This window comes from Salvelinus fontinalis, chromosome 3 (genome assembly GCF_029448725.1).
Source record: "Salvelinus fontinalis isolate EN_2023a chromosome 3, ASM2944872v1, whole genome shotgun sequence".
Lineage (NCBI taxonomy): Eukaryota > Metazoa > Chordata > Actinopteri > Salmoniformes > Salmonidae > Salvelinus > Salvelinus fontinalis.
The window spans coordinates 47,870,617-47,896,554 of NC_074667.1; the positions used below are offsets into that span (position 1 = coordinate 47,870,617).

At 40.4% G+C, this 25,938-nt stretch overlaps 1 protein-coding gene across 1 annotated transcript in view; it reads left to right on the forward strand.

Moving 5' to 3' along the window:
- LOC129851019 (synaptoporin-like) overlaps positions 1 to 25,938 on the forward strand; it is a 44,699-nt gene that overhangs the window by 309 nt on the left and 18,452 nt on the right. The window contains exon 2 of the mRNA XM_055917176.1: positions 147 to 212. Coding sequence (XP_055773151.1) covers positions 147 to 212 — 66 coding nt within the window. The remainder of the gene's footprint in view (positions 1 to 146; positions 213 to 25,938) is intronic.

Sequence of the window (25,938 nt, forward strand, 5' to 3'; positions counted from 1 at the left end):
TAAATGGGGTTTTGTCAGGTCTCAAAATAATGTGCGTTAAAAGGCCAGTATTCAAATGTGTCAAATGATATACTAATAGTTATGGCTATTTGATTAACAATATAGTTTTTGTTTCCATGTCATTGTTGTTGTCATTATTCCCTTAGCTCGTGTCTGTTGGAACGTTTCAGGTGCTTAAATTACCCCTTGGATTTATCCGCGTTTTGGAATGGGTAAGTTGAGTGTTTGCAGAAACACTTATTTGTTTTGATTGAGTTAACTGAATGATAACATGTTTACAGTAGCCAGTCAATTTATTGATCCTAATTATTAGTGTCTGCCGATATACAGCGTAGCTGTATACATTGCAGTCATATTTGCATTTGCTCACTGAACCCCTGTGAGCTTTCATAATTACGTGTTTGTTTTGCCTACCTAAGCGGGCTTGCTGTGTTTTTGAGTGTAGCGTTAGGCTATCCTGTACGTTTAGTTTTCATTCATTTCCATTACTCTCAGGTGAAACTTTTCATTTTCGTAATTGCGTTCTGTGTCGTCTATAGTGATGTTCCACAGCGCATGTTCAATCAGCGTGTGAACAATTCGCTTTACATTGACCAAATGGTTCAAGTTTATGTAATGAATTGCTGCTCTATTACATAACGCTAGTGTGGCTACTACTTCGTCTTCACTGGGAGGCTGGTCACATTGGTTGTTTAGGTGTAACGGTTATTCACGGTGATATTTGCGGGTCAGTCTAAAATAGCAGGCAGGTGATCCAAAACGTTGTCAGTCAGAGCTCGTGTGTATGTATGTATGTATGTATGTGTGTGTGTGCGTGCGTGCGTGCTCTCATGGAACGAATTGCATCCTGTCACATATGGATAAACAGTAAAGGAAAAGCAGCACTCTAGTAGCTTTGATGCAGTAATGTATTGACCAACGTTTCAACAGCAAGCTGTCTTTTATTAGGGGTTCACGTCAAAACACTGCAAGTCACTGGTATGTATTTGGTTCCATAATTCCATTGTAATCATGGGTAGCTGTGGCATTATATATTTTGTCGATTTACAAATAACAAAATAAAAGCATGAAGGGATATCAAATTAACATATGTCGCCTACAATTCCATCATAAGTAGCTCTCACAATTGTATTGACTTTTTACAATGTTATTTAGGCCTGCTTATCTAAATTACAACAGTGACATGGAACAGGGGTCAGCTGTTGAATTGAAGTATTTAAAAAATATATAACAGTAGGCAGTCATTGGTTGACTGATGTTTCAGTATATGGTGACTGTTGGCAGAACACACACACACACCCACACACAAACAGCTTGAAATTGGTGGCTTCTGGGGCAAGGGCTGACAGAGCTCTGAGCATGTAGTGGTGTCACAGTGACATGGAGACGATAGTTTCACTCTACGAGTGTGTTGAAACACTGCAGAGGAATAGAGGAGGAAACAGCATCTTTCCCATCAGGAGCAGAGTGACACAGAGACAGCCAACCCACTGACACACTCGGATGCTCAGTGGTTAAATTGGTTCAGCTTAATTAGTATGAGTGGCCAGGGTCAGAAAAAAAAGAGATGACTGCGATGTAAGTGAAACCAAGTCATCTTCAGTACCTTTACTATTACTGATTCTTATTAGCAGTTCTGATGGCCGTTGTCTTGGTCATTCTGCACAACATTGAATCCTGAGGAGTGTGTGATAATCTGTTGCTCAAGTCATATGTCCAAATGCATTCAAAGATCATCAAAATAGGAAGAAGTTGAATTTGACTGAAGTATATTATTATGCTTCTGAAAGTTCTGAGTGTATTTTTGCACCAAATTATCCTTGTTTGCCAGGATAGGGCCCTCAGCAGTCAGTCAGTATTAGGTTGCTAAGAGAAGGACAAAAGGATTTGCTTTCATGGAGGACTTGTGAGGATTACCACACAATTTATTTTCATTATTTTTTATTTAACTAGGCAAGCCAGTTAAGAACGAATTCTTATTTACAATGACAGCCAAACCCTAATCCGGACGACGCTGGGCCAATTGTGCACAGCCCTGGGACTCCGAGTAACAGCCAGTTGTGATACAGCCTGGAATTGAACCAGGGTCTGTAGTGACACCTCTAGTACTGAGATGCAGTGCCTTAGACTGCTGCGCCATTCAGGAGCCCTAGTGTACCAATCATGAGCCAAATCTATTCGTGTTCTACCCAAAGTTGAAAAAGAAATGTTGTGATCTATTTAATATAGCAGGAACAGCGGCATCTAGTCGTCAAAACCTGATACTTTCACACTACTTTATGGTAAATAATAATCTCCCATGCATTTCCGAAGCTGCAGCTCTGGCTCTCTGGCACGTTGTCAGTATCTGGCGGACAATTCTCCAAACACCTGTAAACTTCCCATTCCCAAGTCATGCAGAAGCTGCGCTTTAAGATGTGCCCTAGCTCCTCGTTGTGTGTTCGTCTCTGTGTACGTGCATGTGTCGGTGTATATGTAAGTGAGGTGCAGTGTTTTTTATGGATCAAAAAAAGGCTTAGGTGGTGGGTGTGGCAATGCCCACAGTTGGCTTGTTGTCGCGGCTGCATTTTAGAGGCCCCATCTTGGCGGTGTAACGACATTTGCATTTTAAGGCAATTTCCTGCTATTCTACACATTTCTCCTTGGAGCTGAGAGACATTTGTGAAGTTCTAATTCTAATCTAATTTGATACAATTCTACACATTTTGCTGTGGAGCTGAAGGAAATGTTGCAATTTTAAAGATAATTTCCTGCAATTCTATGTATTTTGCCATGAATAATGCTGTCAGACATAATAACAAAAAAATCAAAACTGCAAAATGTTCTATTTTCCCTGACTGTCTAGCTTTTATTTTGGTGATTGCTAGTTCTCAAAGATGATATTATTAAACAAATATAGGTCCATTATCTTTTCTACGTTCTTTATATCTGGTTTTAGTCATTTAAGTCTACACTGTTTGCACTTAGGCAGTCTAAAAAATGCTTAGGCAGCCTGCCCAAGGATTTAAATGGCAGAAAAATCCATACATTTTGTACCTATTAATAATCTACTGTAATCTTAGTGTGTCACTGACAAACATATATGGATTTGTATGGCTTGTCACATCAGATATCAGTATAGGATCTGTGACTTCAGTGTGACTGAAACTTAATACACCTGTCTCAGCTACTGTAGGTTTTTCTCAACAAGACAATTTATTATTGTTTTCATAGGGCAACATGTTGGTAAGGCTCAAGAAAACAGAACCATACAGAAGTTGTGCTTTCGCTGTTTTGGTTTCACAAATCACAAGCTTTGCACTCGGCATGCATTCCCACTCAAACCTGGCATTGCTAATCGACACCTGTTCAGAATGGCAATGCTACAAAGTTCATATGTCAAGTTTTCATCTACTCTTTGAGATTGACCCCGGTCCACTGCCTCTTATAGAGCAGAGTAGAGTGTGAGAGAGGGGCCAAAAAGCATCCATTGTTATGCAAATTAGGCAGTACTACAAAAGAGGAATTTCCATTTCATATAATTTTTTGCTTTTAAATGTCATGGGATTGGTGAAAAGATGCAACTTCTCTAGGGAGAATGAATCTCTCTCCCAAGGCTTATCACCCGGGAAACACATGTGGGTGCAATCACGTCCTTGTACTGACCACGTTGTGGTTTGGGTCTGTTTTTACTCCCAACAGGCTTCAATACTACAGTGACTGTACTGTTGGACTTGTTTTGATGACTACCTCCCTGGAAGATAATTTGCTTTTAGAGATATATCATTCCTATCCGAAGGATATTTGCATACAGAGCTGATGTAAAAAACAAACAAAACAATAGTTCAAGCAACGCTCTGAGTTCAAGTTTACCAGATCAACAGAATGCAAATACACTGACTTCCAGAGACAGTAGGGCTTGTATTAAGGCCCATGTATTGAGTATTTATTTAGGATCTCCATTAGCTGTTGCCAAAAAAATCACAAAAGTAGTGCACTCTGACTTTACTAGTCCTGTATTAGTGGACCTATATAGTCTTCTGTAGCATATCTTTGTTTATTGCATAAATCGTGCATTCATTGGATTGCAATGCAGGTGCGGTAAAATAATCCAGTCCAGTTTAAGGAATTACAGTGTAGGCTAATCCAAGTGTAGGCTACGGCACAATGTAAATAGAGAAGGCTAAAACGTGGTCAGCGGCAGATCAAAATAGTGTTTGGAAGTCTCCCGGTGAAAGGAGGAGTTGTCTATGGTGCTGTCATTCAAGGTCCTTTATTTACCCTGTTCGTAATGAGCAAGTGACGGTTGCATTTTGGATTCTGCTCAGATGGATGAAGCCAGCAGGGAACACATGCAGCATACAGACTTCACGGCTAAAGACCTACTTAAGATATTACTTGCAGTGGTGTAGTGCCTATTTTGTAGATGAGGGAGCGCACAAAATATGTATGTGACGTCATCATTTCTTCAATCAAAGTTTGTACCAACAGTAGCCTATTGAATAGCCTACCATGGCTCTCAAACCCTGTTCCTGGAGTGCTACCGTCCTGTAGGTGTCATGTATACTCCCTCTCCGGCCTCTAGGTCGTCAGGCGGCTGATTATCCCGCACACCTGTCACCATCGTCTCGCGCACCTGCGCCTCATGACACTCACCTGAACTCCATCACCTCCTTGATTATCTTCACGATATCTGTCACTCCCCTTGGTTCATTCCTCAGGTGTTATTGACTCTGTTTCATGTCAGTGTGTTGTTTGTGTAACGTGTTTATTTTTTAAATATATTTTTTTGTTAGTTTTTGACTTCAGTGATGTCATTTACAAAATATCCCCCAACACTCTACTCAGCAAACTGGATGTAGTCTATCACAGTGCCATCCGTTTTATCACCAAAGCCCCATATACTACCAACCACTGCGACCTGTATGCTCTCATTGGCTGGCCCTCACTACATATCCGTCACCAAACCAACTGGCTCCAGGTCATCTATAAGTCTTTGCTAGGTAAAGCCCCACCTTATCTCAGCTCACTGGTCACCATAGCAACACCCACCCATAGCACGCGCTCCAGCAGGTACATTGCACTGGTCACCCCCAAAGCCAACACTTGGCCGCCTTTCCTTCCAGTTCTCTGCTGCCAATGACTGGAACGAATTGCAAAAATCACTGAAGCTGGAGTCTTATATCTCCCTCTCTAACTTTAAGCATCAGCTGTCAGAGCAGCTTACAGATCATTGCACCTGTACATAGCCAATCTGTAAATAGCCCACCCAACTACCTCATCCCCATATTGTTATTTAGCAAGGGGACAAGTATCACTACTTGCACATTGTCATCTGCACATCTATCACTCCAGTGTTTAATTGCTATATTGTAATTATTTTGCCACTGTGGCCTATTTATTGCCTTACCTCATCTTATTTCATTTGCACACACTATATATAGACTTTTCTATTGTATTATTGACTGTTCATTTGTTTATTCCATGTGTAACTCTGGGTTGTAATTTTCCTCATTAATCTACATACAATACCTCATAATGAAATTTTAGCATTGAAGGTCCCCAAGAACACAGTGGCCTCCATCATTCTTGAATGGAATAAGTCTGGAACCACCAAGACTCTTCCTAGAGCTGGCTGCCCGGTCAAACTGAGCAATCGGGGGAGAAGGGCCTTGGTCGGGGAGTTCCTTGGAGTTCCTTGGTCCAGAGTTCTTCTGTGGAGATGGGAGAACCTTCCAGAAGGACAACCGTCTCTGCAGCACTCCACCAATCAGGCCTTTATGGTAGAGTGGCCAGACGGATGCCACTCCTCAGTAAAAGCACATGACAGCCCACTTGGAGTTCGCCAAAAGGCACCTAAAGGACTTTCAGACCATGAAAAACAAGATTGTCTGTTCTAATGAAACCAAGATTGAACTCTTTGGCCTGAATGTCAAGCGTCACGTCCGGAGGAAACCAGACACCAATCATCACCTGGCCAATATCATCCCTACGGTGAAGCATGGTGGTGGCAGAATCATGCTGTGGAGATGTGTTTCAGCGGCAGGGACTGAGAGACTAGTCAGGATCGAGGGAAATATGAACGGAGAAAAGTACAGAGAGATAACTACAAACTACTTACCGTTATGGCAGCTACACTTCCTTGGGTCCAAAGAGGATTAAAACAATACATCATACAAGACACTTACATTATTACTCTATTAATTCAAATTTGCAATATAAAATGTACAATATTACAATACAACAGTATTACAATATTACTGTGTGTCTCCTGTCTGTCTGTCTCTGTGGACGGGCAGGCGTATGCATGTGTGTGTCTCCACAGTCCACATGTGATGTGGATGGAGTTTTAGGCTGTAACTTAGTTCTGCTAATGCTAACCCATCATGTCAGAGGGGAGCTCACGTCTCTGGGCTCGTCTCGGTCTGTGAGTCAGGCAGGAGAAGGTTGACCTGTCCCTTCCTTTTTGTTGGCACAGCCTCTCGTTGGAGCGAGGAGCAGAGATCATGCCCAATGCCACTCTCTTCTCAACATCGATCAGTGAGTGAAACCCTACAGGGGAAAGGTTGGAGAGTGTAGTCTAATGGTCTGGAGTAGAAATTGTGCACCAATATTGAATTTTAAAAGCCTGTTTTATTAAATGAAGTCCCTTTAATATAAACCACATGGGATGCATTTACACAGGCAAGTCTGATATATTTTTTTACTCATTGGTATTTTGACCAAACAGATCAGCTCTGAGAAGGTTCTGATGTTTTTTTTATTTATTTTTATTTTATTTCACCTTTATTTAACCAGGTAGGCAAATTGAGAACACGTTCTCATTTACAATTGCGACCTGGCCAAGATAAAGCAAAGCAGTTCAACATACAACAACACATAGTTACACATGGAGTAAAACAAACATACATTCAATAATACAGTGAAAAATAAGTCTATATACAATGTGAGCAAGTGAGGTGAGATAAGGGAGGTGAAGGAAAACAAAATATATATATATATATATATATAAATAAATATAAAAAAGGCCATGGTGGCGAAGTAAATACAATATAGCAAGTAAAAAAACACTGGAATGGTTGGTTTGCAGTGGAAGAAAGTGCAAAGTAGAGATATAAATAATGGGGTGCTAAATAAATAAATAAATACAGTAGGTAAAGAGGTAGTTGTTTGGGCTAAATTATAGATGGGCTATGTACAGGTGCAGTAATCTATGAGCTGCTCTGACAGCTGGTGCTTAAAGCTAGTGAGGGAGATAAGTGTTTCCAGTTTCAGAGATTTTTGTAGTTCGTTCCAGTCATTGGCAGCAGAGAACTGGAAGGAGAGGCGGCCAAAGGAAGAATTGGTTTTGGGGGTGACCAGAGAGATATACCTGGAGCGCGTGCTACAGGTAGGTGCTGCTATGGTGACCAGCGAGCTGAGATATGGGGGGACTTTACCTAGCAGGGTCTTGTAGATGACCTGGAGCCAGTGGGTTTGGCGACGAGTATGAAGCGAGGGCCAGCCAACAAGAGTGTACAGGTCGCTGTGGTGGGTAGTATATAGGGCTTTGGTGACAAAACGGATGGCACTGTGATAGACTGCATCCAATTTATTGAGTAGGGTTTTGGAGGCTATTTTGTAAAGGACATCACTGAAGTCGAGGATTGGTAGGATGGTCAGTTTTACAAGGGTATGTTTGGCAGCATGAGTGAAGGATGCTTTGTTGCGGAATAGGAAGCAAATTCTAGATTTAAGTGATTGGTCAAATTCAATAAATCCGAGTTTTTTATTTTTATTTTTATTTTTTTGTATGAATTAACACTTGCTAAAATGCCAAAAATCTGCAAATTTGACATGTCACCCTTTTCTGTCTTCTAGGAAGATTTTAACCCACCACCCCAAACATTTCCCCAAGTTTTCACCATCATTGTAAAGCCCTAGTTATTTTGACAAAGTAATTTCTGAAGATTATTATTTATTTAATGTGATTTAATTTACGTTTGTTCCTCAGGTCAACCCTGTTACGTGAACGGAACTCTTGTTTTAATACAGTGAAACTCTAATTTTAAAACTTTTCAGAAGACACATTGAACATTTATTAGTCAAATCATAGTGTTAAAGCAGATGAGCTGGTTGTACTATTTTTGGCCATTTTCAGTTTTTTTTTCTTCTGGTGGAAAACTGAGTGTGTCAAGTATAACACGTCAGCACTGTTACCCATAGATAGATAGGTAGGATTTTTTTTAAATTTACAATTTAATGTTTTTGTGACGCTTGCATTCAATTGCCCCTCCCTGTTGCCTCCATTCCCCCATCACAAAGGAATTTATGGCTGATTTAAGATACAATTGTCAACCCTGTTTTGGCACTTAATTGGCACTAAGTGAAAACATGTTTTTTTATGCTCTTTACGCTCTTTATAACAGATTGTTTTAATTAGGTGAAATACATATTTTTAATTAAAAAAAAATCAATTACACTACCCAAAAAGCACTATATTTGTGGAATGTTTGTAGCTCTGTAACATCATATACCATTGTGTTAAAAGCAAATAGTATTAACAGCCTCATCAAGGTGAACACCCACTGGGCACACACTGGTTGAATCAACGTTGGTTCCATGTCATTTTAATGAAATTTCATTGAACCAACGTGGAATAGATGTTGAATTGACATCTGGGTCCAGTGGGCATATACTGTAGGTGTGAACACCACACTTTTGTGTCTCATCTCTTTAGTAAAGAGAGAGAATTTGACATGCCCAGTAATATGAAATGTAAAGTGACATTCTGCTAAAAGTGTCCACTCTTACATATAATACAATTACTGGAACTCTCACTCATAGGTTTTTGCACAAATATTCACTTTCACATACACACAAAAATAACTGCTGTTATCTTTCATTTAAAATCTGTAGAAACTATGAGAATAGAAAGGTTCAGAACTTTTGTGAAACATCACAGCACAGTTGAAAAATATATGGCAAAAGAAATGGATGGTGTTAAGCGATAGATGGGAGGGGTTGAGTGGGACTAAAAACAACAAGATAACTAATGCAAAATATACTGTGCCCGTAAAATGTATATGGGTTCAGAACTTGTGAAACAACACAGTTAGAAATATATGGCAAATATAAATCAAACTGGATGGTCTTCAGAGATAGATGGGAGGGGTTGATGGTAGCTGAAGGATTACTATTGTAAAATACTATTATAAAATACATTGTGTCCTTAAAATGTATATATTATGTATAAGCTGGGAGTAGAAGCCTACATTTTGGGGAGGGGGGGTAGGGTTAGGGTACAATAATAAATAAAAATACATTATATACATACATGCATACAAACATGTGTGTATAGTTCTTTTTTTTGGTAAACATATATCTGCTGTCCTACCATCCACACACATTAAACACTGTACCACTGCTGGGTGGTGTATGCATACTAACACACAAACACACACAGTCGTAACATTTCCTTGTCGTGTGGCCGAGGCTGACTAACTGCTGTGACAGTGACTGCAGGGCAGGGGATTGGCTCCAGCTAGGTCACCTGACCAAGTAGCCATGGAAACCCCATGAGGAGAAGAGGAGCATGAAGAAGCCCTGTTATAAAATAATTTGCGATTTTCTGCTTGCTTGTGGTCAGTCAAGCTTGCAGAAATATGTGGGGGGAGGAGAGAGAGAGAGAGAGAGGTTAAGCAGGGCACAAAGCATTCACCATGTAGCACAATCAACTTCCATGAAAACTTGATTCTACCATAGTGTCTTGATCAGATTGTTTTCACAGTGTATATTGGGCTAGTTATGTCACTAAATCACTTTTAAGTACAGTATTGGATATCTGAGATTGTCCTCTTTTAAGACTAAATGGGTATAAATAAGAGGACTATGAACAAAAAGGAACTAATTGAAAATGGAGGCTCACGATGATCTAGACCATTTAAAGGCAGAAAAATCGTTTTTCCAAAACAGATCCGTTTGTAGCTTTCTACATTAGGCATTTTGTATTTTATTAAGCGCAAGCGTAAATGTGATTTAGTTTATTCTCCCTGTTGTCTCTGACAGTTTTTGAAAGACGGTTGCCGTTATATTTTGTAACTAGCTAGCGTAAAATTTCTCATGTTACCACACTGACGGACCACGTAGGAGGAAACTGTGGATTGTAGATAATGCTTCCACTCGAGTGGAGGAGAAGGGATATTTTTATCACACACACAGACACAGTATCACTGGAGACAGGCAAAGCATGGAAACATGTGTGGGGGGAAAGCCCTTGATAGGCAGTATTGTTTGTACTTTCTTCAGAGGCTATGTTTTATCATCACATACCCATATAGACACTTACGTGTGTTACAGTGCTGTAACAGTAGGCGAGAGGTGCTGTAGCAAGGATCATGTCCCTGTTTAGTTTGTCTAACCCCAGTGGTAATAATGTTGTAATAGCTGGCTTCCTGGCTCTCAGGGTGGTTGTGTTGACCCTTTATATGACTATTGTAATGATGGTTCAAAACATGGTCCTTTCTTTCCCTCTCCTCTTGATAAAGACTGTCCCAGATTTCTGCAGTTGTAAGAGAGAAGATTTCAGGCTTTTGGTTCCCCAAGTGGGTACTTCATGCTGCGACGCCTACGTCTTGAATAGAGCAGGTGGATAGCAGCGTCTACGGTGCCTGAGGGAACATAAGTGTTGCTGATGAATGCTGTGCTGAGGCTCCTCAGTGAAACTGACTCAATACACAGTGTCCTTAGCATGATCTCCATCTTTACTCTGCACTTGATCCCTCTCCATCTACCACTTCCTTGTTTGCCAACCCCCATACTCCTTCTTACGCTCACTCGTTCTCACCATTTCACTCTCACCTCTCCTTGTTTTCTATTTTCTCCCTTGCTTTCGTTCTTCCTTCTCGTTGAGTCCATCCCAGCTCTCATCCCAGCCCTCATTATAATTTATGTATCTCATGTATGTTTTCATGGGGGTGAGGGATGTACCTTGTTGTGTGTATGTGTAACTAACTGTGGTGATCTGTGAGGATAGAATTTCCTCTAGAAGGACAAAAAACATAATCATTCCCCAGCCGTTGTCCTAGCTTTTTCCCCAGTGTTCTCCTAGTCTCCATCCTAGCCCTGTGTGTATGTGTAACTAACTGTGGTGATCTGTGAGGATAGAATTTCCTCTAGAAGGACAAAAAACATAATCATTCCCCAGCCGTTGTCCTAGCGTCATCCTAGCTTTTTCCCCAGTGTTCTCCTAGTCTCCATCCTAGCCCTCATCCCAGCTTCTCTCCCAGGCCTCATCCCTCCCCCAGGAGCCCAGCTGGGAGAGGCAGATAAACACACGGGTGCAGGGCTTAGCACACACTCCCCTTCACAATGCCATGCTCTCCTGTTCAAAGGCCTCCACCAGAAACAAAGGGGGTAAACAACTGAAATCATAGGGAATGGAGGCAGCTGCAGGAAAGGGAGGGAGGGAGGGGAAAGGAGTGGGCTTGGAAGGTTTTTACCATAATGTGATGTTGGAATTGCGCTCTCTCTCTCTCCCTCTCTCAATTGTGTTTGTGTGTGTAAATGTGAAATGCGTGTAAGTTTGTGCGTGCATGTTGCTTTTCATAAGCCCCTTATCCCTCTCAACCAAAACAGTGTGATGTGAGCGTTAAATGCAATATCATACTTAGAAGCACTGAATATATTTGCTTACGCCCTCCTGCTATGTTTCTTTGTGCTTGAGATTAGGAAATGAGAAGAGACTGACAGTATACTTGGGCTAATGGGGTGTTAAGAGAAGGGAGAGACCCTGACCCAGTATAGTGTAGCTGTGCTCTGGTATGGCCTCTCCTAGCCTAGCATCCTGCTCTGCTCTGCTGGACACAGTCTGTGCTCCACTGATGCCATGCCACCCCAGGGAGAATCCAGAATGCTTCACAGCAGCTAGCACACATATGGGGTCACTGTACTGCCGTGGACAGGACCGAGAGCAGGGCTGCCGTGGAGAGGACCGAGAGCAGGGCTGCCGTGGAGAGGACCGAGAGCAGGGCTGCCGTGGAGAGGACCGAGAGCAGGGCTGCCGTGGAGAGGACCGAGAGCAGGGCTGCCGTGGAGAGGACCGAGAGCAGGGCTGCCGTGGAGAGGACCGAGAGCAGGGCTGCCGTGGAGAGGACCGAGAGCAGGGCTGCCGTGGAGAGGACCGAGAGCAGGGCTGCCGTGGAGAGGACCGAGAGCAGGGCTGCCGTGGAGAGGACCGAGAGCAGGGCTGCCGTGGAGAGGACCGAGAGCAGGGCTGCCGTGGAGAGGACCGAGAGCAGGGCTGCCGTGGAGAGGACCGAGAGCAGGGCTGCCGTGGACAGGACCGAGAGCAGGGCTGCCATGGAGCAGGGCTATGGAATGGCCTGATTGGAGTTTTACCTTTATCCAGCTTTGATTCATTAAGGACAGGTTTGTGGAATTTGGATGTCTTTTTTCATGATCCTAGTAATTGTGATTGGGTGATTGTGGTTCACTCACTCGCGCACACACGCATACACACACACACACACACACACACACATACACACATACATACATATATACACGCACACATGTGTGAGAGGTTGATGTCAGGACAACAACCTCTCCCTCAATGTGAGCAAGACAAAGGAGCTGATTGTGGACTATAGGAAAAGGATGGACGAACAGACCCCATTAACATCGACAGGGCTGAGAGTGGAGCGGGTTGAAAGTTTCAAGTTTCTTGGTGTCCACATCACCAACGAACTATCATGGTCCAAACACACCAAGACAGTTGTGAAGAGGGCATGACAACACCTGTTCCCCCTCAGGAGACTGGCATGGGTCCCCAGATACTCAAAAAGTTCTACATTTGCACTATCGAGAGCATCCTGACCGGTTGCATCACCGCCTGGTATTGCAAATGCTCGGCATATGATGACCGTAAGACGCTGCAGAGGGTAGTGCGTACGGCCCAGTACATCACTGGGGGCAAGCTTCCTGACATCCAGGACCTATATACTAGGCGGTGTCAGAGGAAGGCCCAAAAAATAGTCAAAGACTCCAGTCACAGATTGATCTCTCTGCTACTGCACAGCAAACGGTACCGGAGTGCCAAGTGTCATGACGTTGCCTTTTTAGGTACATAAATCCCATCCCCCGCTCCCTGCCACTCCCTGCCCCCCCCCTTTCCTCCTTCAACCCATGCTGTGGTCACAGAGAGACGTTGTAAATTCCTGAGAATCTCCTCATGGCCAAACAGTATTAGCGAGAGGGTAAACTTTCAGGACAAAGGGTTTTCTTCCACCTCACAGAACTTGAGGTACGAACAGATTTCATGTTCCGGAAAAAGTATAAAAGATCGGTGAACATTCCATCTATTAACATGTCCGTTTGTCACAACTCGGGAAACTCATGGGAGACTGTGTGGCTACATTACCATACCGCTGTTTATATAATAACCTCAGATATGAGGTTTACATCTAATTGTTGTATAAAATGAATGAGTGAGTATGATACTGTTTGTATAATTGTGTAATATTTAACCTTTACTGCTCAGGCGTTCCGCCAGCGGAACTCCTCCCACATTCCACTGAAAAGGCAGAGCGCGAAATTCAAAATATATTTTTTTGAAATTTCACACATTAACAAGTCCAATACAGCAAATGAAAGGTACACATCTTGTGAATCCAGCCAACATGTCTGATTTTTAAAATGTTTTACAGCGAAAACAGCAAGCATAGCTCACCACCAAATACAAAAAAGGACAGACATTTTTCACAGCACAGGTAGCATGCACAAAGCCAACCTAACTAACCAAGAACCAACCAAACTAACCAACAAACAACTTCATCAGATGACAGTCTTATAACATGTTATTCAATAAATCTATGTTTTGTTCGAAAAATTTGCATATTTCAGGTATAAATCATAGTTTACATTGCAGCTACAATCAGAAATTGCACCGAAAGCAGCCATAATATTTTTTATTTTTTTTACCAGGTAAGTTGACTGAGAACACGTTCTCATTTGCAGCAATGACCTGGGGAATAGTTACAGGGGAGAGGAGGGGGATGAATGCGCCAATTGTAAACTGGGGATTATTAGGTGACCATGATGGTTTGAGGGCCAGATTGGGAATTTAGCCAGGACACCGGGGTTAACACCCCTAATCTTACGATAAGTGCCAAGGGATCTTTAATGACCTCAGAGAGTCAGGACACCCGTTTAACGTCCCATCCGAAAGACAGCACCCTACACAGGGCAGTGTCACAGGGCACTGCCCTGGGGCATTGGGATATTTTTTTTAGACCAGAGGAAAGAGTGCCTCCTACTGGCCCTCCAACACCACTTCCAGCAGCATCTGGTCTCCCATCCAGGGACTGACCAGGACCAACCCTGCTTAGCTTCAGAAGCAAGCCAGCAGTGGTATGCAGGGTGGTATGCTGCTGGCTTGCAGACACCAATGTCAAATACCTAAATACTCATCATAAAACATTTCTGAAAAATACATAGTGTACAGCAAATGAAAGACAGGCATCTTGTGATTCCAGCCAATATTTCCGATTTCTTAAGTGTTTTACAGCGAAAACACAATATAGCATTATATTAGCTTACCATAATAGCCAGAAACACAAGCCATTTCCCAGCAATAAAAGTTAGCGATCGTGACACACCAGCAAAATATATATAATTTTTGACTAACCTTGATAAGGTTCATCAGATGACAGTCCTATAACATCAGGTTATACATACACTTATGTTTTGTTCGAAAATGTGCATATTTAGAGCTGAAATCAGTGGTTATACATTGTGCTAACGTAGCTACTTTTTCCCACAACGTCCGGATTTTTTTCTGACACTTTTTCTGACACACATATTCTGACCAAATAGCTATTCATAAACATAACAAAAAAATACATGTTGTATAGGAAATGATAGATACACTAGTTCTTAACCTCTACCGAGCACCTACCCCGGGTCCGGGAGCACCCCCCCCCCCCCACACTGATTAGCATCGCTAGCATAGCGTCACAATTAAATAGTAGCATCTAAATATCATTAAATCACAAGTCCAAGACACCTAATGAAAGATACAGATCCTGTGAATAAAGCCACCATTTCAGATTTTTATAATGTTTTACAGGGAAGACACAATATGTAAATCTATTAGCTAAACACGTTAGCAAAAGACACAATTTTTTTACTCTAACAGTTTTTTCCTGCGTCGGTAGCTATCACTAATTCGACTAAATAAAAATATATATAGCCACTAACCAAGAAACAACTTGACAGTCTGATAAGATGACAGTCTGATAACATATTTATGGTATAGCATAGGTTTTTTTTGAAAAATGTGAATTTTTCAGGTATAAATCACAGTTCTACATTGCAGCTGCAATCTGAAATAGTGCCGACGCAGCCAGAACAATTACAGAGACCAACGTCATATAACTAATTACTTGTCTTAAAACATTTCAGAAAAAATACACAGCGTACAGATATTGAAAGCCCAACATCTGGTGAATCCAAACAATATTTCTGATTTATTAAATGTTTTATAGCGAAAACAAAATGTAGCGCTAAATTAGCATAGCCACGCCAGCCAGAACCAGCTGGGCGCCCCCGACCAGTTCACATGCACGACAGATATATGAAATAACATCGTAAATTGGGTCTTACTATTGCTGATCTTTCATCAGAATGTTGATCAAGGTGTCCTTAGTCCTGATGAGTCGTTCAATCCATTCATAATGGCAACTTTCCCTCTTCATTTAGCATAGGTACTGGTCGACTGGCACGGTTCTGTCCAAAGTAAAATAACTCACAGAACGGAACACGGCAAAACTCCCGAAAAAATTCAAATAATCTGATTAAACTATATTGAAAAAACATACATTAAGATGATATGGTCACATGTATCAAACAAACTTCGAGACGGAGATAGTTTTCATCCGTAACGGCAGCAAAACTGTAGACAATCGCACTTCCAAATCGCGCGATTCAGAGAACCGGAAGTTGTCGGTCACGCCAAAAAAATAGGTCTTATTTCACGTCAGTACAAGATAAACAAATTTCTCCTCTGACGTCCTCTTGACACCCAGAGGAAGACGAATGAAGTGTGTTTCGGGTCATACGTGGCGTGACCATATATAGGCAGAGCGTTGAAGCGAGCATACACATCTTGCATTCTTCTTCTTGGTCAGGGAAAGTGCTGTCAAATGACTTCTGTTTCACTTAGAGACAAAATTGAAACGGTTTTAGAAACTATAGATTGTTTTCTATCCAATGGTATTAATTATATGCATATAGTAAGAGCAATAATTGAATAAGAGGCAGTTTAATCTGTAGAGGAAATTATGCTAATGCGAAAACAGCACCCCCTGTATTCTCAAGAAGTTAATGCAATCGCCGTGTTAGAATTCTAAAAATAACTTCATTACCACATAAGGCTTACGTTATGTCGACCGAGTGCCCAAAACCTGGGCGCAAAACTAATAGTACACAGTTCGACAGATATATGAAATAACATCATAAAATGGGTCCTACTTTTGCTGATCTTCCATCAGAATGTTGTACAAGGTGTCCTTTGTCAAGAACAATCGTTGTTTGGATTTAGAACGTCCATTTTCCCTCTTGAATTAGCAAGCGCACTAGCCAAGAGCGAAGCTCTCCTTTCTGAACAAAGGCACACAACGCAACACGCCTAACGTCCCGAATAAATTTCAAAAATCTAATAAAACTATATTGAAAAAACATACTTTACGATGATATTGTCACATGTATCAAATAAAATCAAAGCCGGAGATAATAGTCGCCTATAACGAAAGCTATTCAGAAGGCAAATCCAGGTCCAACGTCGCGCCATCCTGAAAACAGGAAATGGGTGACACGTCATTCCAAGAGGACGTATTCCATCTCAGACCAAGATAAACACTCCATTTCTTCTCTCACTGCATCTTGACATCCAGGGGAAGGTGTATGACGTGCATGTATACTAATAGGTATCATGCCCATTTATAGGCAGGACCCAGAAGAGAGCATCGATTTCAGATTTTCCACTTCCTGGTCAGGAAGTTTGTGCCAAATGATTTCTGTTTTACTCACAGATATAATTCAAACGGTTTTAGAAACTAGAGAGTGTTTTCTATCCAATAGTAATAATAATATGCATATTGTACGAGCAAGAATTGAGTACGAGGCCGTTTAAATTGGGCACGTTTTCCCCCCAAAGTGTCCTCATCAGGTTAATGAAGAAAAATACAATTCCCTTTTGATTTGAACTAAATCCGAGGACCCGCCCCAGAGCCCAGTTGGGTCAGACATCCTGGGACAGCCTCTTTCGGCAATTCCTAATAAAAACCCAACTTGAGAAATTATCACTAGACCATGTTTTTTCTCTATAGGAAGAGATCGAAGGTTGAATACCATTGCTGAATCTGTTAATCATACCACGTGGTTAAACTCTTAGACGAATAAGAACAAGTCTTTGATATTGACTACTAGTCTGCAGCTAGGAATTCGGTATCATTGTACGCGAAGAACGAAAACCACCGAAACATCCATTCTATAAAGAATGTCACTCTGAACTATCCACAATAACCAAGACAGAGACAGACAACTCTCCAACAGAAACTAACTTTTCTCCAGCGATCAAGATGACACACTGAGTGTAAATATATATATATATATAGATTGGAATTGTTCCCGAATGAGTGAGCGTTCATGTGTAAAGGATTAGCATGTCAATTGTTATAATTATGAACTCTGTAGTGACTTCTTAGTTGACCCCCAATTTTCCCTTTGTCTAACAAGCCGCCATGCCGGTTCAGCCCACTAGGGCATATCTCTCCTATCATTTCATGTAACAATTTTAAGTTTGTTTGTTTATGCATTTCTGTGAATTACTTAAATTATTTATTTATTACTAAGGCAATTGATGTATGGATGACTCATAGTGAAGACTGGGTTCGTGCAGATAACCAACAATTTACGATGTTTGGAATGAGACTAACGTGAGGTAAAATAAATAAATCATTAATCAGAAGACTATTGATCAGATATGAAAATATCTGAAAGGTTATATTGGGAAATTATAACTTTAATCTGAACAGTTTCCCTGGTGCCCCAAATTCATAGTTAATTAGTTACGTTATTAATCAGTTGATGCGTAATCCCTAATTACAGAGAATCTTTGATAAAAACTATAAGTCTTCAATTTAATGACAGCAAAGACACGACACAAGTCTAGGACCAAAAAGCTCCTTAACCTCTAACGCCTCACAAACCCAGATCCGGGAGCACCCCCATCAAAAAAGCTGACTAGCATAGCCTAGCCTAAAGCCACAGGGATATCATATAATAAAATGTTCATGAAATCACAAGTCCAGACACCAAATGAAAGATACACATCTTGTGAATTCAGCTATCATTTCGGATTTTTAAAATGTTTTACAGGGAAGACACAATATGTAAATCTATTAGCTAACCACGTTAGCAAAAGACACCACTTCTTTACTCCACCTTTTTTTTACTCCATCAGTAGCTATCACAAATTCGACCAAATAAAGATATAAATAGCCACTAACCAAGAAACAACTTCATCAGATGACAGTCTGATAACATATTTATTGTATAGCATAGGTTTTGTTAGAAAAATGTGCATATTTCAGGTATAAATCATAGTTTACCATTGCAGCCACCATCACAACTCTCACCAAAGCGACAAGAATAACTACAGAGACCATCGTGTATTAGCTAATTACTCATCATAAAACATTTCTTAAAAATACACAGCGTACAGCAGATGAAAGACACAGATCTTGTGAATCCAACAATATTTCATATTTTCTAAGTGTTTTACAGCGAAAACACAATATAGCGTTATATTAGCTTACCACAATAGCAAACATCACAACAGCATTGATTCAAGGCAAAAATAGCGATAACGTATAAACCAACAAAATATATACATTTTTTCACTAACCTTCTCAGAATTCTTCAGATGACAGTCCTGTAACATCATATTACACAATGCATATAGAGTTTGTTCGAAAATGTGCATATTTAGCGGCACAAATCGTGCTTATACAATGAGAATAGTGTCCAAAACCTCAAGCAATCTGTCCGGCGCCATCTTGGAGAGGCACCTATTCTAATCGAAAACTATTCATAAACTTGACTAAAAGAATACAGGTTGGACAGCAATTGAAAGACAAATTAGTTCTTAATGCAATCGCTGGGTTACGTTTTTAAAATGAACGTTACTTCAAGCATACAGCGTGCGCTAAAGCGAGACCGCACCATAATTCATGGCGGAATTATTATTTGACATTTGTCAACATAAGTACGAATTAACAGCATAAAGACTGCTTACTGTTTGTTGAGCTTCCCTCAGGATCTTGGGCAAGGTGTCCTTTCTCCAGAACAATCGTTGCTAGGTTGGAGAACGTCTCTTCCACGTTGCAATTAGCAGTAAACAATAGCATGAGAGAGAGAGATACCCAACCCCCTAGAACGCCAGAAAATGAAATACCCAAAAATCGCAATATACTGACATAAACTGATATAACTCGGTTTAAAATAACAACATTATGTCTTTAACACCTATATCGAATAAAAACAGAGCCGGATATATCTAAGAGCTAAAACAGGAGCTTCTAACACGACATGCCAAGATCCTCCCTGCGTCAGAGCGAAGAGTCAAAAGAGGGGACACCTCGTTTCCAAGCAATTTATAGACTTTCAGATCTGCCTAGAGACTCCATTTCAAGTCCCTCTATTCGCTGACACCCAGGGGAAGGCGTATGCAGTGCATCTCAACCAATAGAGGACAGGCAAATTAATAAACTGTTCTGGGAACAGTGAGCAGATTTCAGCATTATCAAATCCTCATAGGAAAATTGCTCTAAGTCCAGTTCTCTTTCACTCACAGACATAATTCAAACGGTTTCAGAAACTAGAGAGTGTTTTCTATCCAATAGTAATAATAATATGCATATTGTACAAGCAAGAATTGAGTACGAATTTGGGCACTATTTTTTCCAATGGTGAAACAGCGGCCCCATATTGAAAAGAAGTTAACAGCTTCTACCCCCAAGCCATAAGGCTGCTGGACAATTAATCAAATATGTGGACAACTACAAATACATAGGTGTCTGGTTAGACTGTAAACTCTCCTTCCAGACTCACATTAAGCATCTCCAATCCAAAATTTAAATCTAGAATTGGCTTTCTATTTCGCAACAAAGCCTTCACTCATGCTGCCAAACATACCCTCGTAAAACTGACTATCCTACCAATCCTTGACTTCGGCGATGTCATTTACAAAATAGCCTCCAACACTCTACTCAGACTACATCCAGTTTGCTATCACAGTGCCATCCGTTTTGTCACCAAAGCCCCATATACTACCCACCACTGCGACCTGTATGCTCTCGTTGGCTGACCCTCACTACATATTCGCCACCAAACCCACTGGCTCCAGGTCATCTATAAGTCTTTGCTAGGTAAAGCCCCACCTTATCTCAGCTCACTGGTCACCATAGCTGCTATTGCATTAATCATCATCAATCAGGACTCTACATTACAGAGTAATGACACAAACAACATTGGCAATGAATTTATGTCTAGCATTACAGCAGCCAGGAAGGTTTTAAATTATATCACTGAAGCCCTTGACAAAAAACAGCACTGTGTATCACTTTTTATTGATCTCTCTAAGGCTTTTGATACAGTTGATCATGCTATACTAAGGCAGAGATTGTTGAGTGTAGGTCTTTCGGAGCATGCAGTTGCATGGTTTGCTAACTATCTGTCTGATAGAACTCAGTGCACTCAATTTGATGGGCTTATGTCTGTTAAAATGTCTGTCCTGAATAGTGTGCCCCAAGGCTCTGTACTTGGTCCTCTCTTATTCACTATTTATATAAATGATTTAGACAAAAATGTCCAAAATGCACAACTTCATTTTTATGCTGATGATACTGTTATTTACTGTTGTGCCTCGTCTCTCACAAAAGCTTTCCAGAACTTGCAAACTGCTTTTTATACTGTTCAACATACCTTGTGTCAATTGAAGCTTATCCTCAAAACTGACAAAACTAAACTAATGGTGTTTTCTAATGCAAGAAATAGACCTCTGAACCTTTCACCTATTACTACCTGTCAGGGCAAGGAGATTGAGGGTGTAACCTCATATAAATATCTTGGAATTCTAATTGATGACGGCCTCTCTTTTAAGTTGCATATTCAACAACTTACAAAAAAATTGAAGCTGAAATTGGGATTTTATTTTAGGAATCAGGCCTGTTTTTTTCTTTTGAAGCCAGAAGGAGGCTAGTATCAGCTACATTTATGCCTTTACTAGACTATGGGGTTATTTTATATATGAATGCTTCCGCTCAGTGTTTGAGATCAATTGACACTCTTTACCATGGCACTTTGAGATTTATTTTAAACTGCAAAACCCTTACGCACCACTGCACTTTGTATACCAGGGTTGGCTGGCCTTCTCTAGTCACTCGTAGGCTCAGTCACTGGTATACTTTTATTTACAAAGCCATTTTGGGTTTACTACCTTTTTTATTTTGGCATTTTTATTGTTCAGAAATGTGGTGGGTGCTCTCTTCGTTCGCTGGACTTTATCCTGCTAACTGTTCCAAATGTCTGAACTGAATTTGGTAAAAGGTCTTTTATGTACTCTGCGCCATCATCTTGGAACACCTTACAAAATCATTTTAAACTGGAAGAACTTGTCCCGATTGGTGTTTTTAAATCACTGATGAAGGATTTTGAGGCTGATTCCCTGACCTGTCAATGTTTTTAATTTGCTGATTTTGATTTTGTTATACTCTTGTGAATTCAATGGTTTTTACTAGATTACTTGTAGTTTTTCATGTTGTCTGTCTGTAATTTTTGTAATGACTTGGTGCTGCCTATCTTGGCCAGGACGCTCTTGAAGAAGAGATTTTAAATCTCAATGAGCCCTTCCTGGTTAAATAAATAAATAAATAAATAGCAACACCCACCTGTAGCACGCTCTCCAGCAGGTATATTTCACTGGTCATCCCCAAAGCCAACACTTCCTTTGGCCGCCTTTCCTTCCAGTTCTCTGCTGCCAATGACTGGAACGAATTGCAAAAATCACTGAAGCTGGAGTCTTATATCTCCCTCTCTAACTTTAAGCATCAGCTGTCAGAGCAGCTTATCGATCACTGTACCTGTACACAGCCAATCTGCAAATAGCACACCCAACTACCTCATCCCCATATTGTTATTTATCCCCTTGCTCTTTTGCAAGGGGATAAGTATCACTACTTGCACATCGTCATCTGCACATCTATCACTCCAGTGTTAACTTCTCTAGGATAGGGGGCAGCATTTTCACGTTTGGATGAAAAGCATACCCAAATTCAACTGCCAGCTACTCATCCCCAGAAGATAAGATATGCATATTGTTAGTATATTTGCATAGAAAACACTCTGAAGTTTCTAAAACTGTTTGAATCATGTCTGTGAGTATAGCAGAACTTATTTAGCATGCGAAACCCCGAGGACAAACCATTCAGATTTTGTTTTGTTTTCAGGTCACTCTTTTCAATGGATTTTCATTGGGAATACAGATTTCTAATTGACCTTCTTGCAGTTCCTACCGCTTCCACTGGATGTCAACAGTCTTTAGAAAGGAGTTGAGGGTTTTTCCTTTGTGTAATGAAGAAGTACGGCCGTTTTGATTCAGGGTCACTTGAAGTGTCCTGTTAGAGGCGCGTGACCAGAAAGCATGCTACAGATTGTTTTAATCCTGTATCCGTCTTCAATTTTATCGATTATTTATGTTAAAAAAATACCTAAAGTTGTATTATAAAAGTAGTTTGAAATGTTTTGGCAAAGTTTACAGGTAACTTTTGAGATATTTTGTAGTCATGTTTCACGAATTGGAACCTGTGTTTTTTTGGATCAAACGCGCCAAATAAATTGACATTTTGGATAGATATCGACGGAATTAATTGAACAAAAGGACAATTTGTGATGTTTATGGGACATATTGGAGTGCCAACAACATAAGCTTGTCAAAGGTAAGGCATGAATTATATTTTTATTTCTGCGTTTTGTGTCACGCCTGCAGGGTTGAAATATGCTTAACTCTCTTTGTTTACAATGGTGCTAACTCTGATAATAGCATCGTTTGCTTTCGCCGAAAAGCCTATTTAAATTCTGACATGTTGGCTGCATTTTCTCTGGCTTTTGGCCAAGTGAGACAGTAGCGTCCCTTCTAAACTCAGATTTTTGGATATTAATATGAACTTAACCGAACAAAACATACATGTATTGTGTAACATGAATTCCTATGAGTGTCATCTGATGAAGATCATCAAAGCTTAGTGATTAAATGTAACTCTTTCTGCTTTTTGTTACTCCTCTCTTTGGCTGGTAAAATGGCTGTGTTTTTCTGTGGCTATGTACTGAGCTAACATAATTGCAAGGTGTGCTTTCGCCGTAAATGCTTTTTGAAATCAGGCACTTTGGCTGGATTAACGAGAAGTTTATCTTTAAAATGGTGTATAATACTTGTATGTTTGAGGAATTTTAATTATGAGATTTCTGTTGTTTTGAATTTGGCGCCCTGCAATTTCACTGGCTGCTGGTTAGGTGGGACGCTACCGCCCCACATATCCCAGAGAAGTTCATGCTAAATTGTAATTATTTTACCTATTTATTGCCTTACCTCCCTACTCTTCTACATTTGCACACACTGTACATAGATTTTTCTATTGTGTTATTGACTGTACATTTGTTTATCCCATGTGTAACTCTGTGTTGTTTTTGTCACACTGCTTTGCTTTATCTTGGCCAGGTCGCAGTTGTAAATGAGAACTTGTTCTCAACTGGCCTACCTGGTTAAAAAAAGGTGAAATAAAATAAAATAAATAAATATAGCCTCATTCTTGTTATGTAATTTTCTTGTTACTCTTTGATTGTATATAATTTTTTTAACTTTTTATTTTATTTTGTAAATATTTTCTTAACCAACAATGCGGTTCAAGAAATAGAGTTAAGGGCTTGTAAGTAAGCATTTCACGGTAAGGTCTACACCTGTTGTATTCGGCGGATGTGACAAATAAAATGTGATTTGATTTGACTTGACATGCACACACACACTGTGGATATATATGAAGCAGTAGTAGCTGGATGGCTATGAGCAGCTCAGTTAATTAAAGGAGATGAGATTAGGCTGTCTCAGGCAGCGGCCTAACCAGGAACACATTACAATTCTATTAAACACTTCCCACACTGGAAACCCTATTGAACTGTCCAGTGTACCTACTACGCCTCCAACTACCTTTCCTCAATGTCCATTTACCACCACAAGGTGCACAGATCACCTGATAATAATGGCTTTGGTAGTGTACAGTATATGAGATGTTCAGTTATTATACATCAGTTCAAGCATGCATTTTTACTCTCGTTTGTAACAGTTTTTAATGCCTCATTTAGGATTATTAAAGCGAAATGTCCTGATGAATCTGATACAGATATCTTGCACAAGCCACTCTACAATTGTTTTTTAGCCAGAAGAGATGCAGTATATGACAGAAGTGGTTTCTCCATGGATGTGTGTATCTTCAATGAAAGTGAATATTAAAAATCCAGGGGAGTGTATGTGACATTGACATGAAATTAAAATTAATGGTAACATGGATGTATTAATTGACCAATTTGATTTCCCAAAGTTATGTATGTCCTAGATATGTCTTCATTCCTAAATAATAATGTAAAAAATGTCATCAAGGCGAAGGGTGGATACTTTGAAAAATATATTTTGATTTGTTTAATACTTTTTTGGTTACTACATGATTCCATATGTGTTATTCATGGTTTTGATGTCTTCACTATTATTCTACAATATAGAAAATAGTAAAAATAAAGAAAAACCCTTGAATTAATAGGTGTGTCCAAACTTTTGACTGTTACTGTATGTGTGTATATTTGTGTGCATGTTTGCACTTGTGCATGTATATATGTGACTCATATTCTGTAGGTGTGCACGTGTAAATCAATGTTGACGCTCGTACCCAGATGAATGTGTGAGGTCAAGCTGCATACCAAATTGAATTAGCCTCTCCATGAGTTGAACGCCATTGAAAGCAAACTTTAACCTCGCCTCCTTTTGGTAAACTGGCATTCCAGCTGCCTGTAATGGCAGACTGGAGTTGCATACTACGTAGGTGTCAGCTCTGATTATGGTGATCATGGTTTTGAGGAGCCTGCAGGCAAAGAGCTTTTTATGGAAAATGGGCTTGGAGAAACCAAGATAGAGAAGAGGAAATGGTGTGTGCTGCTGAGAGGCATGAAGAGGGACTTGTAGCGGAAGTACTGCTGCTTCTCTTTTTACCTCTTGGGGGGACTCTACCTTTGTCTTGGATAAATAAAGTATGTTTTTTTTCCAGTTAGTCAACTTCGGTACAACATACCATGGGGGAAGTTGCACATTTACAACTTCGGTTGAAGGATCTATAATCACGCCTGACAAGGCCAATGAAATCCGTGCCTCACTGGAAGCCCTGCCTTCCACAGGTGATAAGAGTAAGGCTTCGATACATTTCTTCAATTATTCCACCACATTTGTATGAAGATGAACGATTCACGCTATTAAAACAAAGAATTGGAACACGAGACTCTTACGTTGCACCAACTTAACTGTCCCTTAGTGGTAGAACATGCACACCCCCTGGACGTTGTTTGCTGAAGTTTGAATGGTTCTCAGAAATGTCCTAATCACAAACATAGTTATTGTTCTGGCTATAGCAATAAGTAAGATGGTTAATGAGACCAAAACGATGAAGGCTAAGAAGATGGGTTGCCCCAATAAATTAAAAGATACTCACATTGGTTGTCTTGTACAGTGCCTTAAAGTATTCATGCCCCTTGACTTATTCCACATTTTTGTTGTGTTACAGCCTGATTTCAAAATCGATGAAAACATTTTTTTTTAAATCA